This window comes from Mycteria americana, chromosome 20, assembly GCF_035582795.1.
Source record: "Mycteria americana isolate JAX WOST 10 ecotype Jacksonville Zoo and Gardens chromosome 20, USCA_MyAme_1.0, whole genome shotgun sequence".
Classification (NCBI taxonomy): Eukaryota; Metazoa; Chordata; class Aves; order Ciconiiformes; family Ciconiidae; genus Mycteria; species Mycteria americana.
Genome location: NC_134384.1, coordinates 5,268,082 through 5,284,548, shown reverse-complemented (window position 1 = coordinate 5,284,548; position 16,467 = coordinate 5,268,082). Strand labels below are relative to the sequence as shown.

The 16,467-nt window shown below is 63.3% G+C and overlaps 2 protein-coding genes across 2 annotated transcripts; one reads left to right on the top strand and one right to left on the bottom strand.

Moving 5' to 3' along the window:
* Positions 1-28: 28 nt before the first annotated feature.
* LHFPL5 (LHFPL tetraspan subfamily member 5) lies at positions 29-4,885 on the bottom strand. The gene is made up of 4 exons (XM_075521698.1): positions 4,392-4,885; positions 1,568-1,804; positions 375-562; positions 29-103 (listed from the first exon to the last, which is right to left on the bottom strand). The coding sequence occupies exons 1-4, from the start codon at positions 4,801-4,803 to the stop codon at positions 29-31; spliced, it is 912 nt and encodes a 303-aa protein (XP_075377813.1). The 5' UTR covers positions 4,804-4,885.
* Positions 4,886-4,903: 18 nt separating this feature from the next.
* CLPS (colipase) lies at positions 4,904-8,765 on the top strand. The gene is made up of 4 exons (XM_075521883.1): positions 4,904-5,088; positions 7,044-7,644; positions 8,245-8,367; positions 8,448-8,765. Exons 2-4 carry the CDS (start codon positions 7,549-7,551, stop codon positions 8,580-8,582), a joined length of 354 nt encoding a protein of 117 aa, XP_075377998.1. The 5' UTR covers positions 4,904-5,088; positions 7,044-7,548; the 3' UTR covers positions 8,583-8,765.
* Positions 8,766-16,467: the final 7,702 nt, after the last annotated feature.

Genomic DNA, 16,467 nt, shown 5'->3' with positions numbered 1-16,467 from the left:
CGATTGACTTTTCTTTGCTAGTGAGCACTTAGTTTTGCTTTCCAGAATGAGATGCATGGAGATAGATGGTGTAGGTGAAGATTTTTGTTGCTGGTATTGTGATCTGTTTTAAAAGGGGGGGAAGAGTAGTCAATAGCAGGACAGCTCTGCTGGAATTTTTCCAGTCGAAAATACGTTTTTCTCCAAGTCTGTCATCTCTCTGCTGTCTTCCCTAGCAAAGAATCTTAACAAAACCTTCCCAAATACTTTGTAGAGGGAAGCATAAAACTGGAAGGTGCTTGTTAGAACTGAATTGAATTGACTGCTGCACGAACCAACAAATTACAGCAAGTAGAAATGAAAAATCATAATACAGGTTAATTGTGCGTTCTGACCAGGTAAGAGCTGGACGGGATGATGTGCTGCTTTGTCTTCTGCAGAAACAGACTGTGCCGAAGGCTACCACAGGTGGGTGTTGGATGTGATGAGAAATGATAGCGGCTGAATCGGATTAATTGGCGGGTTACGGTGGTGCAGTGCTGACTGGCACCATCTGCTGCAGCTTGCAGGTACTGTTGCAAGCCTGCTGCAGCCAGCAGACTGTTTGGGGGTTCCCCCCCCCCCCCCCCCCCCCCCGAAAAGTGCCCTTTTTAAAACGTTGTGTTTGGTTATTGTCACCCAGAGTGGGAAGCTGATTCATGGCTTTGCTAGACTTGGCTGTGTCGTGGTATTTTTCAAATACAAGGGCAACGTGGGACATGGCAGAGGACTTCCCCTGCCCTAAGGAGGCTAGCACAAAATCTAAAACGCTAATGTGTTTTTTTTATTCAGACGTAATCTTGAAAGAAGGTGTACAAACCCCAAGAAGCAGCAAATTGCCATCCCTCCCCTTTTCCCCAGGTTTGCTGATGGACTCAAAAAAAAAAAAAAAAAAAAAAAAACAAAAAACCACCTGTGTCCAGTTTGGGCTCTTCCCATCAAATAAACTCCATGAGAGCTGTGAGCTGATAGCAGCCCCTTAGGTGAAAAGAATGGTTGTAGAAAATCCACAGAAGTTGGTAAGTTTTTAAAGCTCCTGGAAAAGTCATTTTAAAGAAAAGGGCTGTGTCTCGAAGCTGAGGGAGGAAGAGTTCTAGGTGTCCCTGGGAAGAGAAGGAAAAGGTCAGCTGTTGCCAAATGGAGCATGACTTCAAATTTTAAGCTTTTTTGATTCTTTTTGGTCACTTGGCAAGGTTTCTGTTCTGGTTTCAGGAGGCAAAGCAAAGACTACTTCCCATTTAACCACAAATAAAACCAATCCCTACAATTGTCAATCCTTTCGTAATCCTCAAAATACAACAGCAGCATTACGTGTGCTTGGAAGAAACATTAAAAATCACTGTCGGCATCACTTACATGGCGATCGGCTCTGTCAGTTGTTGCCCTCTTCTGTAAAACAAAAAGATAATTACTGTGTTAATGGGGTATAGGAATAACAACAAAGGTGCAGGTGTGTTTTCACCTGTAGTGTGATGACCCCACTGGAGGAAGCCACCATCCTCCCAAATAACAGCAATCCCCTGCGGAGCTCAGCCCCAGCTGCCTTTACCTTTATTTTCCACTTTAAAATCAGACGGGAGGAGGTTGTCCTGCCGGTTCCCCAACACAAAGGCCAGGAAGGAGAGTATGAGAGCGTCGAGGATGCCGATGATGCAGAGGATGTACGCCCAGCGCACGGTGCAAGCGCCCAGCGTGTACTTGTCCGTCTTGTCCCCGCACATGCGCTTCACCTCGCTCGAGTCCCAGCCGTCGGGGTAGATCAGGCAGCCGATCATCAGCCCGGTAGCTGCGGGGAGAGGGAGATGTTCCAGCGGCCGCGGGCTACCTGCTGAGCCCATACTGCAGGTGGAGGAGCCAGCAAGGCTTCGTCCAGCCATGACCGCGATACTACAAAGAGATAAAATACTATGGACCAGCTAACGAGTCTTAAAGGTTCCCCGTGCCCTGCCGTTGCCCATCGCACGTGGGTTCTGCTTCGTTGATGCTGTTGCAGCCAGGGAGGAGCGGGATATGGCACGCTGCCTTCCCGCGAGCTCTGGGCACGCTGCTCCCCATCAAGGACATGCTGCAGCAGCATCTCCCATCGCTGTGTTGCCCAGGCAACATCTCTCATCTCCTGCCTCCGCACCATCCCTGCCTGCGTCACTCCAAAGAAATACTTTCTCCAAACAAAACTGGGATGGATTTAGTCTGTGCAAGGCGGAGAACCTTGTTATTGCCCCGTGCGTAGCTGGATTTCAGCTTATGCTTTGCTGAGGTAGCGCTGCTCTCAGCAGCAGCTTTGCAGGCAGATTAATTCTGCTTGTTCAGCTGCGGTGGTTCCAGCCCGGCCGTGAGCCACCGGCTCCTCCTGCGGCTGCTCTCATCGCCTGACCCCGGCACACACAACCTCGACGGCTGCTCCAGCCCGGCCACGGGGCCCTTGGCACATCGCCCTTGCAGCTTTGCCATGGGAGTTGCAACAAACCCAGCGCGAGCTGCCGAAGGGCCATCTTCTGCCAAGCAGCTCGTGTCCCAAAAGCTCAGAAGTGCTTTTTTTTTTTTTTCCCCCCACGTGCTCAGAGAAATTGTTGTTGTATTTGCTGGACAAGAGTGACTGGGTTCGGTAGGGAGAAGAGCCAAGCTCATATGCAAGGCTTTGGGATGTGATTAACAGAGGCTCTTTGCGTCCTCCACTGTTACCTTGGTGCAGAGCATGGCAGTAACTGGTCCTCTGTATCTTTTCGTGCAGGTGTGAGGACCCCCCAGGCTCCTCTCATGCCAGAAACAACTCCATGGTGGGAGCTCTGGATGAGCGGCCGTTTGTCCCTGCCCTTCGCGGACGTCCGCAGCCTCCCGCAACAGCGAGATGCTCCCTGCCCCGTACCGGTGCCTTTTCTCTGTCACTGGGTGCTCGGTAAACCAGAAAACACTTTTGGGATGGTTGCCTCACCCTTTGCCAATGGTTTTTTGGGTTTTTTTTCCCCCTTGGTTTGGGGATGGGAGAGTGGCAAGGCCAGTAAGCAGCTTCCTAAGTCTGCAGAGAGCATTTCTCTTCATTGAGAAGCATCTGGTTTCTTCTGTATTTAATTACTCTTCCCTGTAGCTAACAGAGAGGAGGGGCACGGAGAAACGGGGGAAGCTGGAAAGAAATCGCTTCTCCTGTGAAAATGCACCCTGGTGCAGAGCGAAGGCCAGAAAATGGATCTGCTCGTCACCTGCCCCCTTTTTAAAATAACTCCCAGAAATGCAGCAGCACTTGCATTGCCCGGTGCAGCTGGAAAGCTCCCGAGAGCCTGTCTGGTGCAGAGAAACTGGGCTGGCGGGGATGATTCCGGCTCATCCGTGTGGCCAGAGCTGCCTGCGCTGGGTTTCTCTCCCCCATCCAGCACAAAAACACACGTAAAAGTCCCAAATATGACAGCAAAGCCTTTCCCTGCTCCGGCTCCCTGGGAGGCTGAGCTGCCCCAAGCCTCTTATCTAAATCTTTGCTTGAGCTTGTTTCTTTAGCCGGGAACTGGAGCAAGCCCGATGCCACGGCCATCCTCTTGCAGGGCTTCAGCCAGGGTGTCCAGGGACGGCAGGGGCTGCGGCCGGTCCCGGCATGAATGATTCAGGAGCGGCAAAGGGCTGGGTTGGGTTTCAGCTGAGGCTTCCAAGGCAGGAGCTGGGTTACCGGGTGTCTTGCTGCATTGGGGGAGGGATGGGGAAGGCTGGAGATCACAGGGATAAGCAGAAGGATGCGAGGATGAGCAGAAAAGTAGGAAAACGTGGGTGGTGATATCAAATCCTATGGTTAGTCCCCTCTTCCTGTTCCACCTCCCCGGTATGTCGTTCCCTGAGCTCAGGGAGTTACCGGTTGCTGCAGGGGGTATCATAGGCACCAAATAACCCAGCAAACGTTATCACCGTATCCCTCATTAATTCCCGCAGGATCCCTAACGCAGCAGGCATCCCCGTGCCCTGGCCCTGTGGCATTCAGTGCTCTCGGACTGATGCTCTGAAGCCACAACCCTGCTGCACCGTGGGGCAGAGCAGGAGCGACGGCGTTGGGTGACGGCTGGAGGAAAGCTCCCCCAGGTAAGCGGGGACGGGCCGTGGCTGGGCCATCGGTGCCGCGTGGTTTTGCAGCAGCAGCAGCGCACGGGGGGGAGCATCGCCCACGCGCAGCAAGTCTGCTGGGTCTCAGCTGCTCTGACAGGCTTTACTTACTGCCAATTCCTCACTGGTAACCAGTGAGAGGGAGCAAATGGGGCACGGAGGTTATGCCGGTGTCCCTTTCCTGGCCAGCCCCCCCGGAGCAGAGTCGAGGTGGGGGCAGAGAGGCAAAAGCAGCTCTGGCCGGACCATTGGCAGCCCCCGGCCCCCCGGTCATCGCCCCCGGCCCCGCTCACCTGCCGCCAGCTGCATCCAGGCACAGACTTTATAGACGGTGGCTGCGTTGCAGAAGAAGAAGAGGCTGAAGCAGAGGATGGAGCCGATGATGAGGAAGGTGGAGATGCCTACGAAGAACATGGCGGTTTTGAAGGCACTGGAGGGGATGGTGCCGAAGTCGAGGGGGCTGCCCTTGCAGATGAGCTCGCCGGTGAGCGCGTTGCCGATGCAGTAGGAGAAGAGGCCGAAGTAGCCGGCCTGCGGCGTGTCGATGCTGTCGCCGATCCAGTAGGGCTGGATGAAGGTCACCACCATCAGGATGGAGAAGCAGAGGGTGAAGAGGGCCCAGAGGACCCCCATGGCCCGCGCGTTCCTCACGTAGTTGGTGTGGTAGATCCGTGCCGCCTCCTGCGCCGGCAGCAGCTTGGGCATGGCCGGGCCACCGCCACCGCCACCGCTCCCCGGGGCGCCCGCCGCGGTCCCGCCCCGCCCCGGCGGAGAACGGCAGCGGCGGCGGCGGGAGGCTCCGGCGGCGGCGGGCGCTGCGGCTGGACCGCCCCGGGGGGCGGTGGCGCGACCCCCCCCCCCCCCCCTCCCCCCGAGGAGCCGGGGAGGACCCGGGAGGAGCCGGCACGACCCTCCCGCCCCGAGCCGGGGTGGGCTCGGGAGGAGCCGGGCGGAGCGGCTCAGGATGCGGCCCCGGGATGGGCCCTTAAGGTGAGCCCTTGGGATGTGCCCTGCACCCCCGGGGTGCGCCCCGAGGCTGTGCCCTGTGTCCCCGGGGTGTGCCCCTGGGATGAGCCCTGTGCCCCAACATGGACCCCCGGGATGTGCCCCTGGGATGAGCCCCGTACCCCAAGGATGCACCCTGTGTCCCCGGGGTGTGCCCCTGGGATGAGCCCTGTGCCCCAACATGCGCCCCCGGGATGAGCCCTGTGCCCCAACATGTGCCCACGGGATGAGCCCTGTGCCCCAACATGCACCCCCGGGATGTGCCCCTGGGATGAGCCCCGTACCCCAAGGATGCACCCTGTGTCCCCGGGATGTGCCCTTGGGATGAGCCCTGTGCCCCCGTGATGCACCCCCGGGATGAGCCCTTGGGATGAGCCCCGTACCCCAAGGATGTACCCTGTGTCCCCGGGGTGTGCCCCTGGGATGAGCCCTGTGCCCCCGTGATGCACCCCCGGGATGTGCCCTTGGGATGAGCCCTGTGCCCCAAGGATGCACTCCTAGGATGTGCCCCTGGGATGAGCCCCGTACCCCAAGGATGCACCCTGTGTCCCCGGGATGTGCCCCTGGGATGAGCCCCGTGCCCTAAGGATGCACCCTGTGTCCCCAGGATATGCCCTTGGGATGAGCCCTGTGCCCCAACATGCACCCCCGGGATGTGCCCCTAGGGTGTGCCCCGTACCCCAAGGATGAACCCAGTATCCCTGGAATATGCCCCTGGGATAAGCCCTGTGCCCCAGGGATGCACCCCCGGGATGTGTCCTTCGTGTGTGCCCCGTACCCCCGCCATGCTCCCTTGGGATGAGCCCTGAGCCTCTATCGTGTGCCCTAGGATGCACCCTGGGATGTGCCCAGTGCCTGTGGGATGAGCCCCATGTCCCCAACGCTCACCCTGGGATGCCCCCCGGGCTGTGCTCCAGGATGCACCCCGTGCCCTGCCGTGCACCCTGGGACGCGCTTTGTGCATCACTCTGTGCCCTGGGACGTGCTCTGTGCCACGCTGGGTGCCCCGGGATGGGCCGTGCACCCCCACGATGTGTGTCAGGATGTGCGCCTGCCCCAGGATGCCTGTTGGGATGCTCCCCGGGATGTGTCTTGCCCCCCAGTGATGTGCTAGGGGCTGTACCGTGACCCCCAGGATCCACCCGGGCTGTGCTGTGCACCCCAAGGTGTGTCCCAAATGCTGTGCCCCCTTGGCTGCTCCCCTCTGCCCTCTCAGCTGGCATCACCAGAATCTTCCCCCACTGGAGGGGCGTGCATGGGGTGCTGCATCATTGGGGTGAGGGGCTGCGGGCCCCTAGACCCCTCCCCCATCAGCTCCAGGGCTGGCTGGGGCTGCAGGCAGGGAGGGGACCGTCCCCGCTGCAGAAAGGGAAAGGGCTCATCCTGCTGCCAGGACACCCCGAGGCATCAGCCAGCAGCTGGGGCAGGGCCAGGTCTCTGCCTGGCCCCCGTGTCCGGCTGCCAGAGCAGCGTGGGCAGCCCCAGAGCCTGGCCCAACGGGCTATGGGCACTTGTGGCCACCTTGGGACCTTTCTCCAGGAGCCACATCTGCCCCGCATCCCGAGGGACCGCAGAGGCTCAGCTCCTGCCGTGGGGTCCAGATGCCACGTGCCAGCGTGACAGCCACCCCGCAGCCAGCGCCAGCCTCAGTGTCACCCCTGCGGCCGCCGAAGGCCAGGGCTGCCTGGGTGTTAATCATTGCCGAGAGCAGCCAGGCCAACGCGGGTACGAAAAGCTGTGCCATTCCCAGGGCTGTTTTCCTTTCATCAGCCGCATCCCCCGAGCACTGAAACACAGAGAGCAAATATCTGGCAGGGCAGGGTGTGGTGGTGGCCCACGGGATGGGGACACGGGTGAGCTCCAGAGCATGGAGCGAGGCCGGTGAGATGCTAGCAGGGGGGTGGGCTTGCTCTTGCCATACTTTGGGCTTTCTTGAGCAGGTTTCTTGGCGTCTGTGATCGTAACGTCCGAGCGATGGAGGATCTGGGGGTGGGCGCTTTCCCACGGAGTGGAACTCCTGCCATGGCGCCGGCTCTCGCTTTGCCCCTGAACCCATCAGCAGCGCCCAGCAAGGAGGACGTCTTGGAGAACCCCAGCTCCACGGCTCCCTGCAGCCAGGGTGAAGGAGAGGAGGAAAGACTGGAAATCCCTGCCGGGGGAAGCGCAGGAGTGCCGTTACTTCGCTTTCACTTCGGCCAAAGGAGCTGCCAAAGGGCAGGTTGGCATCGCTGGTGTGGGACGGTCACCTGGGGACAGGGAGAGACGTCCCCATCGTGGCACCACCTGGCAGCGTGGGCATCGCTGTTTTCCCGCCCCAGGCAAGGCGTCACGGCACTGCCCCAATGCCACGAGTTGGGGTGTGATAGGAGCAGCCACGTCAGCTGATGGAGACGCCTGCTATAAAGCACCCACCGGCCCCGTGGCAGAGGCACGAGCGAGCCCACCATGGCCAACACGCTGCCCCCCTGCCTGCTCCTGGCCCTGCTGCTCCTGGCCCCGGCCCTGTCTGCACGGCACAAGCGAGGGCTCATCTTCAACTTGGTAAGAGGAACACTAACCCCGTCCTTGCCACAGCCAGGGGATGCCCCGAGTGCTGCAATGGGGCACGTGGCGTGTTGGGGGGTTGGAGGGGTCCGTGGTGCTTTGGTCTCTGGCAGCAGCTACGTGGGGGAGCCCGGGGGTGACGGCTGCAGCCTCCGAGAGCAAAACTTATCGCAGCTGGGGAAACTGAGGCAGGTGGGGATGGCGTGCTGGGTTTTCTGGGATTGTAAGGGATCTCAGAGCCTGAGAAAGCAGCTGTGTAAAGGGACAGGGAAGCCTGAAAATGGATGGGACTGAAGCTCTCAGCTGCCTGTGCCGGCCAGGACCCCCTCCCTGGGGGGCTCGCAGGGAATGGGGATGGGGGACGCTTTCCATGCGGTGTCTCAGCCCTATTCCCGTGAGCCCAGCAGAAAACAGCACTTCAGCGGGTGGTATTTTGGGCCAGGCTGAGGAAATCCTGCAGGGTGGGAGGCTCGGGCGTGCTGGCAGCGGTGCAGAGCTGGTGTCCGACACCCACCCAAACCCCCCGGGCCCACGGCTGGGGGGGATTAAGGGGGGACAGAGAGGGACCTGGTGCTCACGCCCTGCCTCGCGGCGCAGGACACCGGGGAGCTGTGCCTGCAGAGCGCCCAGTGCAAGAGCGGCTGCTGCCACCGGGGCAGCGGCCTGAGCCTGGCCCGATGTGCTCCGAAGGCGGCCGAGTTCCAGGAGTGCTCCCCAAAGGTATGAGCTCCCCTGCTCCCAGGGGTGGCCGGGGACGGGGGCACGTCCCCCGCGCTGCACTGTGCCTTGGTTCCCCACAGAGCATCTATGGGGTCTACTACAAATGTCCCTGCGAGAGCGGCTTGACCTGCGATGCCAATAAGACCATCGTGGGCTCCATCGCCAACAGCAACTTCGGCACCTGCAAGGACCCCCGGCTCTCCAACAGGTTCTGATGGAGGAGACCCCCCAGTGCCCCCCATGCTGCCCCTGCCACCTGCCTTTGCCCCTCCCCTGGGGTGCCCGGACCTGCCCGCGCTGCCCCGGCTGGGGGGAGCGGTTCGAGTAAAGAGCATCTTTGGCCGAGCTGCAAGCCGGCATTTTCACTCGATGCGTCCCTCTGGCCCAGGACGGGGACAGCAGGGCCAGAAGGTCCCAGAAAAAGCCGCAGGGACATGATGGCTTTACCTATACGTGCGTGCACATCGTATGCAATTGTATAATAATCTGGGCCGGGCTAGCAGCGAGCCGTGGGGTGAGCTCTGCTCGGGGGGAGCGTTAGCAAAGGGGGTGCAGGGGAGGGGAAGATGCAGCAGCCCCGGGATCTGTGGGAGCTGCTCAGGTTGTGCCGGACTCAGTTTATTTGCCACTGTGGCTGCTCTGGTTGGAAACGTCCCCTAGAAAAGGTTTGTTGCCGGAGAAGGTGGTATCGAAGCTGTGGGGGCTTGGGGTGCTTGGGGGTCGTGTCCGCCTCTGCCGTGCCGCACTGCGGGCTCTGGATGACCCTGCATGCCGGGAGCTGCACCTCCTCCTCGGGGTGGTCCGCCGGGTGGGAGTCCTCCCCAAAAAGGACCTTGTACGGGCAGTGGATGTACACGCCACGGGCGCCCCTCGTGCAGCACCTCCACCAGCATCTTGCAGAGCAGCTTCTCCGGCTGCGAAATGTGCAGGAGCTTTGGGAATTTGGGATGGAGCTGGGGCGAGGTGATGGTGGGAGCAGCCCCGGCTGGCAGCGAGGCGGCAAATCCCCTTAACTCTGCCCCCGGCTGAGCTGTGCCCTGGGCAGGGTGGGCTGTGGAGGGGCGATGCCCAGCTCGGAGCCAGCAGTTTGGGCATGGGGAGGGGGTGCAGATGTGCTGGGGGGGGATGAGGAAGAGGAGGCACCCGCCTGGCAGAGCTGGGGGGGCAGCAGGAGGCGAGGGGGTCACCAGAGCGGGGGGTTCTTGGCTTCTCCGGTGCTGTCTTCACCCCACATGTTCCTGTCCCTGGGGGCAGAGCGAGAACCAGGCACCCACAGTGCTGCTCCCCATTGCCCCGAGGGGCCGGGCACCCCATGGGGGCTCTGCACTGGGTGGGGGGGCCGGGGCCGTACCAGGCAGCTGAGGATGTCCTGCAGGAAACTTTCTTTCCCGGACAAGGGTGACCAGCAGCTTGAGGATCTGCACCTGCAGAAACACCAGGGACGCAGCTGGGCGGGTGGCACGGCTGGGGGGGGTCCCCACCGTGGTGGGGGGACATGGGGGGTAGCGTGGGGACAGGGCAGGGGATGCTCCAGGGACTCGCTGGCCCCCGCAAGCCTGGCTCGGCGGAGCTGCAAGAGGGGGAAATGGTGGATGACAAACGCCTTGAGGGTCTTGGTCTCGTTGGCATGGTGGTCCCGGTGGGAGGCCACCAGGTCGATGTCCTCATGGGTGCAGGATGAGGCCGGGAGGGAGATGGGGACGGCGATGGGGACAGCAGCCCCTCTCCTGCAGCAGACAAGCCCCCCGGGCAGAGCGAGGGGGCAGGGGACATGGGGTCTCTCCCTGGCCTCACCGCCTGTGTGGGGTCCTCAGCCCCGCACACCATTCCACACCAGTGGGGAGCACCCCGAAGAGGCTGGCATCACCCAGGACACATACTGGGGATACTGGGAGCCCTGCCTGCCTGGGGCCAGCCTCGCCCAGGGCTTTGCATCCTTGGCACGGGCAGGATGCAGCCCACGCCTGGGCTCCGGCCGTGCCGGGAGCAGCAGAGGGCAGCTGCAGCACGCCCACAGCCTGGGATCCCCCGGCCCTGGGAACCCCCCCAGCCTAGCAGGGACCCCCCAACCCCAGGGGCAGCTCAGCCTTGGGGGGCCCTGAAATGCACCCAGCCCCACAGCCCTGGCACCCCTTGAGTCCCGCTTTGGGGGTCACCCCCTCTCTGGAGGGGGGGGGGAAACAGTGGGGGGGGGGACCCAACTTGGGCCAGCCCCTGGTGTATATGATGGGGATTTTGGGGTGTCCCCGTTTTTGGGGTGTCCCCATGTCGGCAGGAGGAGGATGGGGACACTGGAGAGGTGGGAAGGGGGTGGCTGTGCTGGGGGACACACACACACATGAACAGCCCCCCTCTCCCCATCTCGGCCCTATATTTACTGGTGAAGCGGCGGCTTTATTTTGGCAGCTCTTGGCTGGTAAATATTGGCTTAAACCGAAAACCAGACGCCTGACTCACGGCGTCTTAACAAACACAGGAAGGGGCCCCCGGTGCGTGTGGGGTGCTGCCAGCCCCAGGGACGGGGGGGGCCCTACACCAGGGTGGGGGCACCCTGGGCTGGGAGGGGGGGTATGAGCAGGGCATCCTTGTGTGGGCAGATTTTGCTGCAGTGAGGTCCCCGGGGGGGTGGGACCTTACGGCACCCTGGGCGACGGAGGGGTGCAAGCATTGGGGTGCCCCTTCCTCCCACCCTGCTTTGCACAGCGTCCCCCCCCTTGGTTAAAAAGCGAGGAGGAGGAGTATGAGGCTGAAGAGGTGTTGCGGGGGGGGGGGACACACACGACCCTGAGCCCCCCGTCTCACCCCGTCACCAGGGTTGCACCCCACTCTGCGTGGCAGCAGTTCAATCCCATCCCTGGCTGCTGGGGTGATCCCGGTGTCCCCCCCTGCACCCTGTTCGGAGCTGGGGGGGGGGGACATGGGGGCATGCACCCCCCCGGAGCCCTTGCCTCGCCCCAGGGGGACGGAGGGGTGCAAGCACTGGGGTGCCCCTTCCTCCCACCCTGCTTTGCGCAGGGTCCGCCTCTTGCTCAAAAACCAACGAGGAGGAGTACGAGGCCGAAGAGGTGTCGCGGAGTGGGGCACCCCAAGCCCCCCCTTTCCCCCCCCCCAGTCTCACCCCATCACCAGGCTTGCACCCCACTTCGCACCCCTATCCCCGCCTGCTCACCCGTGGGGTGCCCCCAGTGCCCCCCCCCTTACCCCGGGGGGGGGCTGGAAGGGTCCCCCCCCGCCGCCCCCCCCCGCCGGGGCTGTTTTTACCGGGAGGGTACAGGATGTTCTCGCCCAGCCGCCCTCCCTCTCCCCAGCCTCCCTCCTCCCTCTCTCTTCCCCCCCCTTTCCGCCAGCCCTCGGCCTTCACCTCTTCTCCTCCGCGCTGCTTTAACCCTTTTTTTTGCAAAACACTGCCTTTTCCTCCTCGTCTTAATTTCTTTTCAATTTCTTGCCAAGATGCGGTGAAGCTCCTTCTCCGCCCAGCCCGGGGTGTCCCTGCACCCCCGATTCGCCGCGCTCCCCACCCCGTACCGCCACGAGCTCTGGCTGCAGAGGGGTCTCCGGTGGGGTGCCCACCCGATGCCCGTCCTTGCAGACACCCCCAGCAAAGAAGCAAAGACCCCCCCCCCCCCCCGCAAACAGGGAGCACCCTCCCAGCCCTGCCAAAAACCCCAAGAAAAAGGGGGTCGGGGGGGGGGGGGGTTGCTCCTGCAGCCTTCGCTCCGTGGGCAGGGGGGCTGCCAGCCCCGGGGGGGGTAAATGCTCCTTGCGGGGCTGAGCTGTCCCCAGCCCCCACAGAGGAGCCCGGGCAGGCGGCAGCCCCATAGCACCCAGCTTGGGGCAGTGATTTGGGGGGGGCAGACCCCAGGCACAGCCCGATTCCCCCTCGCCCCCAGTTTGCTGCAGACTGGTGTCGTGTAGGGGCCTGATCCTGCAGCAGGCTCAGGGGGTCTCATGGGTTTTGGGTTGGAGGGTGCTGGGGATTCCCGTGCTTCGTGGGAGCCTTGTGCTGCGGGAACGCGCCCGAGGGGCTGCCTCGAGGTGTCTGGGGGTGCACAGAGGCGTTTGGGGGTGCCCCAGAGGTGTTTGGGCATGCCCAGAGGTATCTAGGGCTGCCTGCTTGCTTTTGGGGCTGGGTTTTATTTTTCTCCCCCTCTGGATGACTTCCCCCCCCCCCCCCCCGGTTTCGGTCGGGGCATTGCAGAGCGGTGGCCGGTGCAGCTGGGGGGGTGGTGGCCCCTCTCGGGGTGTTCCTCGGCCAAGGTGGCTTTTGGCTGGAGGTGGCCACCACGTTTGCAAGGCAGGAGCCACCGGGATGGAGCAGGTCCCTGCGGGGTGTGGGACACCCCAGCCAGCACTGGGGGCTGGGGGAACCCCAAATCCCCAGGGAGATGCCCCAGTCTGCCCCCACCGCCCCGTGCCGACGTGGGACACCTCGACCTGCACCTGCAGCAGCAAAGCTCCCACGGCAGGTCCAAGCCGTGGGGCACAATGGGGTGCAGACCCCCCGTGCGCCCAACTGCAGCCCCCAGGGACGCGGGGGCCTGATCCTGTGACGCCCCGATGGGTTTTCCTAAATCTGGGCCGGGTTTGCACCGTCCTGGGGAGATGGTTTAGGGATGGAGCTGGCGAGAAGCCGTCCTTCAAGCTCTCGCTGGAGGAAAAGCAACCTTTCTAGCAACAACAAAAAAAGCAACCAAAAAAAAAATTCATGAAAAGCTCTGGTTTGCCTCTTCTTGCCAAAGCCAATTGTTGAAGATTTTTCCCGGCCTCTCCGGCTTTGCCTTCGCATGTGACGGAGCGAACAATGTCAGATGCTCTCCTGTTTTTCCGCTCTGATGTTTTTCCCTGGGGCTGGATGAGGGGAAGGACCCGGCGGGAGAGCAGGGACAGGCTCCAGGCAAACCGCAGCCCCAGGGGCCCTCAAACCTGGTGTGGGGGTCCCTGTCCGTCCCCCTCCCACCTCCATCCTCAGCCTTGGCTTTGGGGCTGGGAGCACGGCCAGGAGTGGGGTCCCTTGAGGATGCTCCCCTAGCCCAGAGCAGCCAGGAAAGCACCCCAGGGCTGAGGACTGCCCAGCTCGGGGCAGTAGTGGAGGCTGTGAGTGGGATGGGGGGCCGCAGCGGTGGCCCTGGGGGACATCCAGGCACCCCACGCACCTCCATGAACCCCTCTTGATGCTTTCCAGCGGGGCGCAAGTGGAAAAATCCTCGGGCTGAATTATTTGTGCTGCTGGAGGAATTAATTAGCGTGACATGGGAGGTGGGGAGGGCGAGGGGGGCTGACGGGCTGCGTCAGCCCAGGGAGAGCTCAGGGCTGGGTGCTTTGCGGGGGGGGGGGGGGGGTGTCTCCCCCCAGCTGGGATCCCCCTCACTGGGTATTTTTAGCATTAAATTCGCCGAAATGCTGGTGAGCTGGGCTGGGGAAGCAGGCCGGCACCGGGGGCGGGAGGGAAATGCAGGGGGGTGTTGGGGGGGTGTTGGGGGTGATGCTGGGGGATGCTGGGGTGGTGCTGGGGGGGATGCTGGAGGAGGAAGTTGGGGGAGATGCTGGGGGGTGTTGGGGGGGGGGATACTGGGGGCCATGCTGGGGGTTGATGCTGGGGGGGGGGGGGGGGGGTGTCATACTGGCGGCCACGCCGTGCCCCACCATCCAGTGGGGACCAAGTAGGGGGGGGGCCCATCTGCTCCGTGGCTCCTGCCAGCAGCAGGGAGGGGGGGGTCCCTGCCCGCATGCCCGCAGGCCGCGGCCAGCCCCCCCCCCCCCCCCCCCCCCGAAGCAGCCCCCCCCTCAGGCAGCACCCCCGCAACCAGGCCCCCCCCCCCCCGGAGGCAGCCCCCCCCTGCAGACACCCTCCCCCCAAAGATACCCCCCCCCGCAGCCCTCCCCGCAGGCAGCCCCCCACCCCCCCCGCAGCCCCCCAGCCCTGCGGCAGCCGCCGGCCCCTCCGGAGCGCTTCCCCCGGCTGCCGGGCCAGCCCGGCCCCGCCGCCCCGGCCGGCACAGCGCGGCCCCACGCCGGGCGCTGGCCCCGCGCCCGCCCGCCCCCCGGTGCTGCTCCGCGCAGGGCAGGGCCCGGCCCCGGGCGGCCCCTCCGGGCGCTCCGGCCGCGGCTGGCGGGGCTGGCGATGCTGCGGCCGGGAGCAGAGCGCTGGGAGCTGCGGGGTGGGGTCTTTTATTTCTTTTTTTTTTTTTTTTTTGCGGGGGGTGGGGGGAAGCAACCGTAGCACGGGCCTGAGTCACGCTTGTGCGTGTCCCTGCTGGGTGCGATGTCCCTGCCGGGTGCCCCCCCAGCCCGGGGCTCCCCAGACACCCAACAAGCATTAGGGCACCCGGGGGGGATCTCCCCAGGGTGGTTTTGGGGTGCAGATCCCTCTGGCAGGAGCATCCCCGTTGCACGGCACAGCCTCACGGCTGAGCATCTCTGGGGGTGCGGCACCCTCTGGTGTGTCCCCCCACCCCCCCCCCCCTGCACCCCCCCCCCACCCCGACACCCCCATCCCGGCGGGGCTGGCGGGGAGCCCTGGCTGCCCCCGGCCACCCTCCCGCCCCGGCGGAGGCTGGTACAGTTCGTTACGTCCAGACCGGAATGTACTTTGTGTTAGAAGTGGCCCCAGGCCAGGACGGCAAAGCCGGACTTTATTTATCCTCCCCACTCGGGCCCTGCTGCATCCTGCGGGGCTGGATCTCCGGTGGGGCTGGGGGAGACCTGCACCCTGCCCACCCCCACCTGCAGCTGAGGGGTACGGGGATTTTCCCCCCTTTTCCCCACGGGGGAAAATAATCCGGGAAGATATTTGTGTCCCCTCAGCCGGTGAAAGCCGTCCCCGGTGTCCGGGAGGAAGCAGCGTGGGGGAGATGGGGACTCGGGGACGGATCCAGCCCCTGCAAAGCCTCTGGCTGAGGTGCCCCCCCCCCCCGCTTGCATGAGGTTTTCTGCAACGGGGGCCGGCGTTCGGATCGCAACCCGCAAATTTATGGATTGGAAACGGACGGGGAAAGGGCCAGCCCTGGCCACGCTGGGGGACGGGGCAGGATCAGGCCTACGATGGAGCGGGGGGCTGCTCCGGGGGTCCCCCCACGTGCCGGGGACGCCTCGGCCCCTCTGCCCGTGAAAATTCATTGCAGGAGCCCTGAGGCCGAGCAAAGAGGGGGGGGTCATGGCTGGAGGAGGGATCACCCTGGGCTGGATCTGGCCGCTTGCCGCCGGCCAGCCTCCACCATGACACCCCGCATCCATCCCGCGGCCTCTCCGGTAGGAAGATTGGGGGGGGATTTGATGCAGAAAGCAGCTTGCGGGCTGCTTTGCACCCCCTGGATCAAGCATTCCCACACCAAGTGGGTGGTCTTGCCTGGCTGCCCCCCCCCCCCCCGTCCCCCCCCCCCGTCCCCCCACGTCCCCGTGTCCCCGCCGTCCGGCCCCGCCGCCCGCGCAGCTGCACCTACGGCCGGCGGCGAGGACACGATGTCCTCCTGTACTCTGCTGCCTGTTGTGCAACACCCGGCTCCCCGTGACCGCGCTGCCAGGCTCCCGCCATGCTGCACCCCCACCCCGGGTGACAAACCGGGCCCTCGGAGGGGGGCACGTGCTGGGGGGTGCAGGGGGGCGAGGCCACGGCATCGCCAGGCTGCAAAAAGCTGCTTTGCTCCCCAAAACGGGCAGCGGGCGGGTATGTGGGTACTGGGGGGAAGGATGGATTCGGTCACCCCCGGGGGGGGGCGGGGGGGGGGGGGGAACATCCCGCATGGGTCATCTGCCCGGAGCCATCGATTTGTGCCGTCACACCCGGAAAGAAACCGGGAGAAAACCCATTTCCTCTGCGCTCCAACGCGCTCGAGAGATTCACTGATGCGGCTTTGAGATGTGAAGCAGAGGCGGAGGGACGCCTCTCCTCCCCGCGCTCTCAAGGCAGATTAACGCCGGTTATTTTTAGCAGAAAACAAGGATGAATAAAAATATCCCCTATTTTATTTTAATTTTTTTTTTTTTTTCAGGAACCGCCGCTCTCACGTCACACAAGGTGCTTGGGGGCCAGCACGAGGAAGGACATCACCGGTGAAGGGGGGTGTGCGGGCTTTGCCCCTCGGTTCCGGTGGGGGGGCAAGG

What these genes read in the sequence shown, in the direction of transcription:
- LHFPL5 (XM_075521698.1), bottom strand. Translation starts at nt 4,803, where the DNA reads ATGCCCAAGCTGCTGCCGGCGCAGGAGGCGGCACGGATCTACCACACC. An exon ending in TTTTAAAGTGGAAAATAAAG is followed by an intron (nt 563 to 1,567) that starts GTAAAGGCAGCT and finishes TGGCTGCAGCAG; the next exon opens with GCTTGCAACAGTACCTGCAA. An exon ending in TCCCGTCCAGCTCTTACCTG is followed by an intron (nt 104 to 374) that starts GTCAGAACGCAC and finishes CTTTTAAAACAG; the next exon opens with ATCACAATACCAGCAACAAA.
- CLPS (XM_075521883.1), top strand. Translation starts at nt 7,549, where the DNA reads ATGGCCAACACGCTGCCCCCCTGCCTGCTCCTGGCCCTGCTGCTCCTG. An exon ending in GAGGGCTCATCTTCAACTTG is followed by an intron (nt 7,645 to 8,244) that starts GTAAGAGGAACA and finishes CTCGCGGCGCAG; the next exon opens with GACACCGGGGAGCTGTGCCT. An exon ending in TCCAGGAGTGCTCCCCAAAG is followed by an intron (nt 8,368 to 8,447) that starts GTATGAGCTCCC and finishes GGTTCCCCACAG; the next exon opens with AGCATCTATGGGGTCTACTA.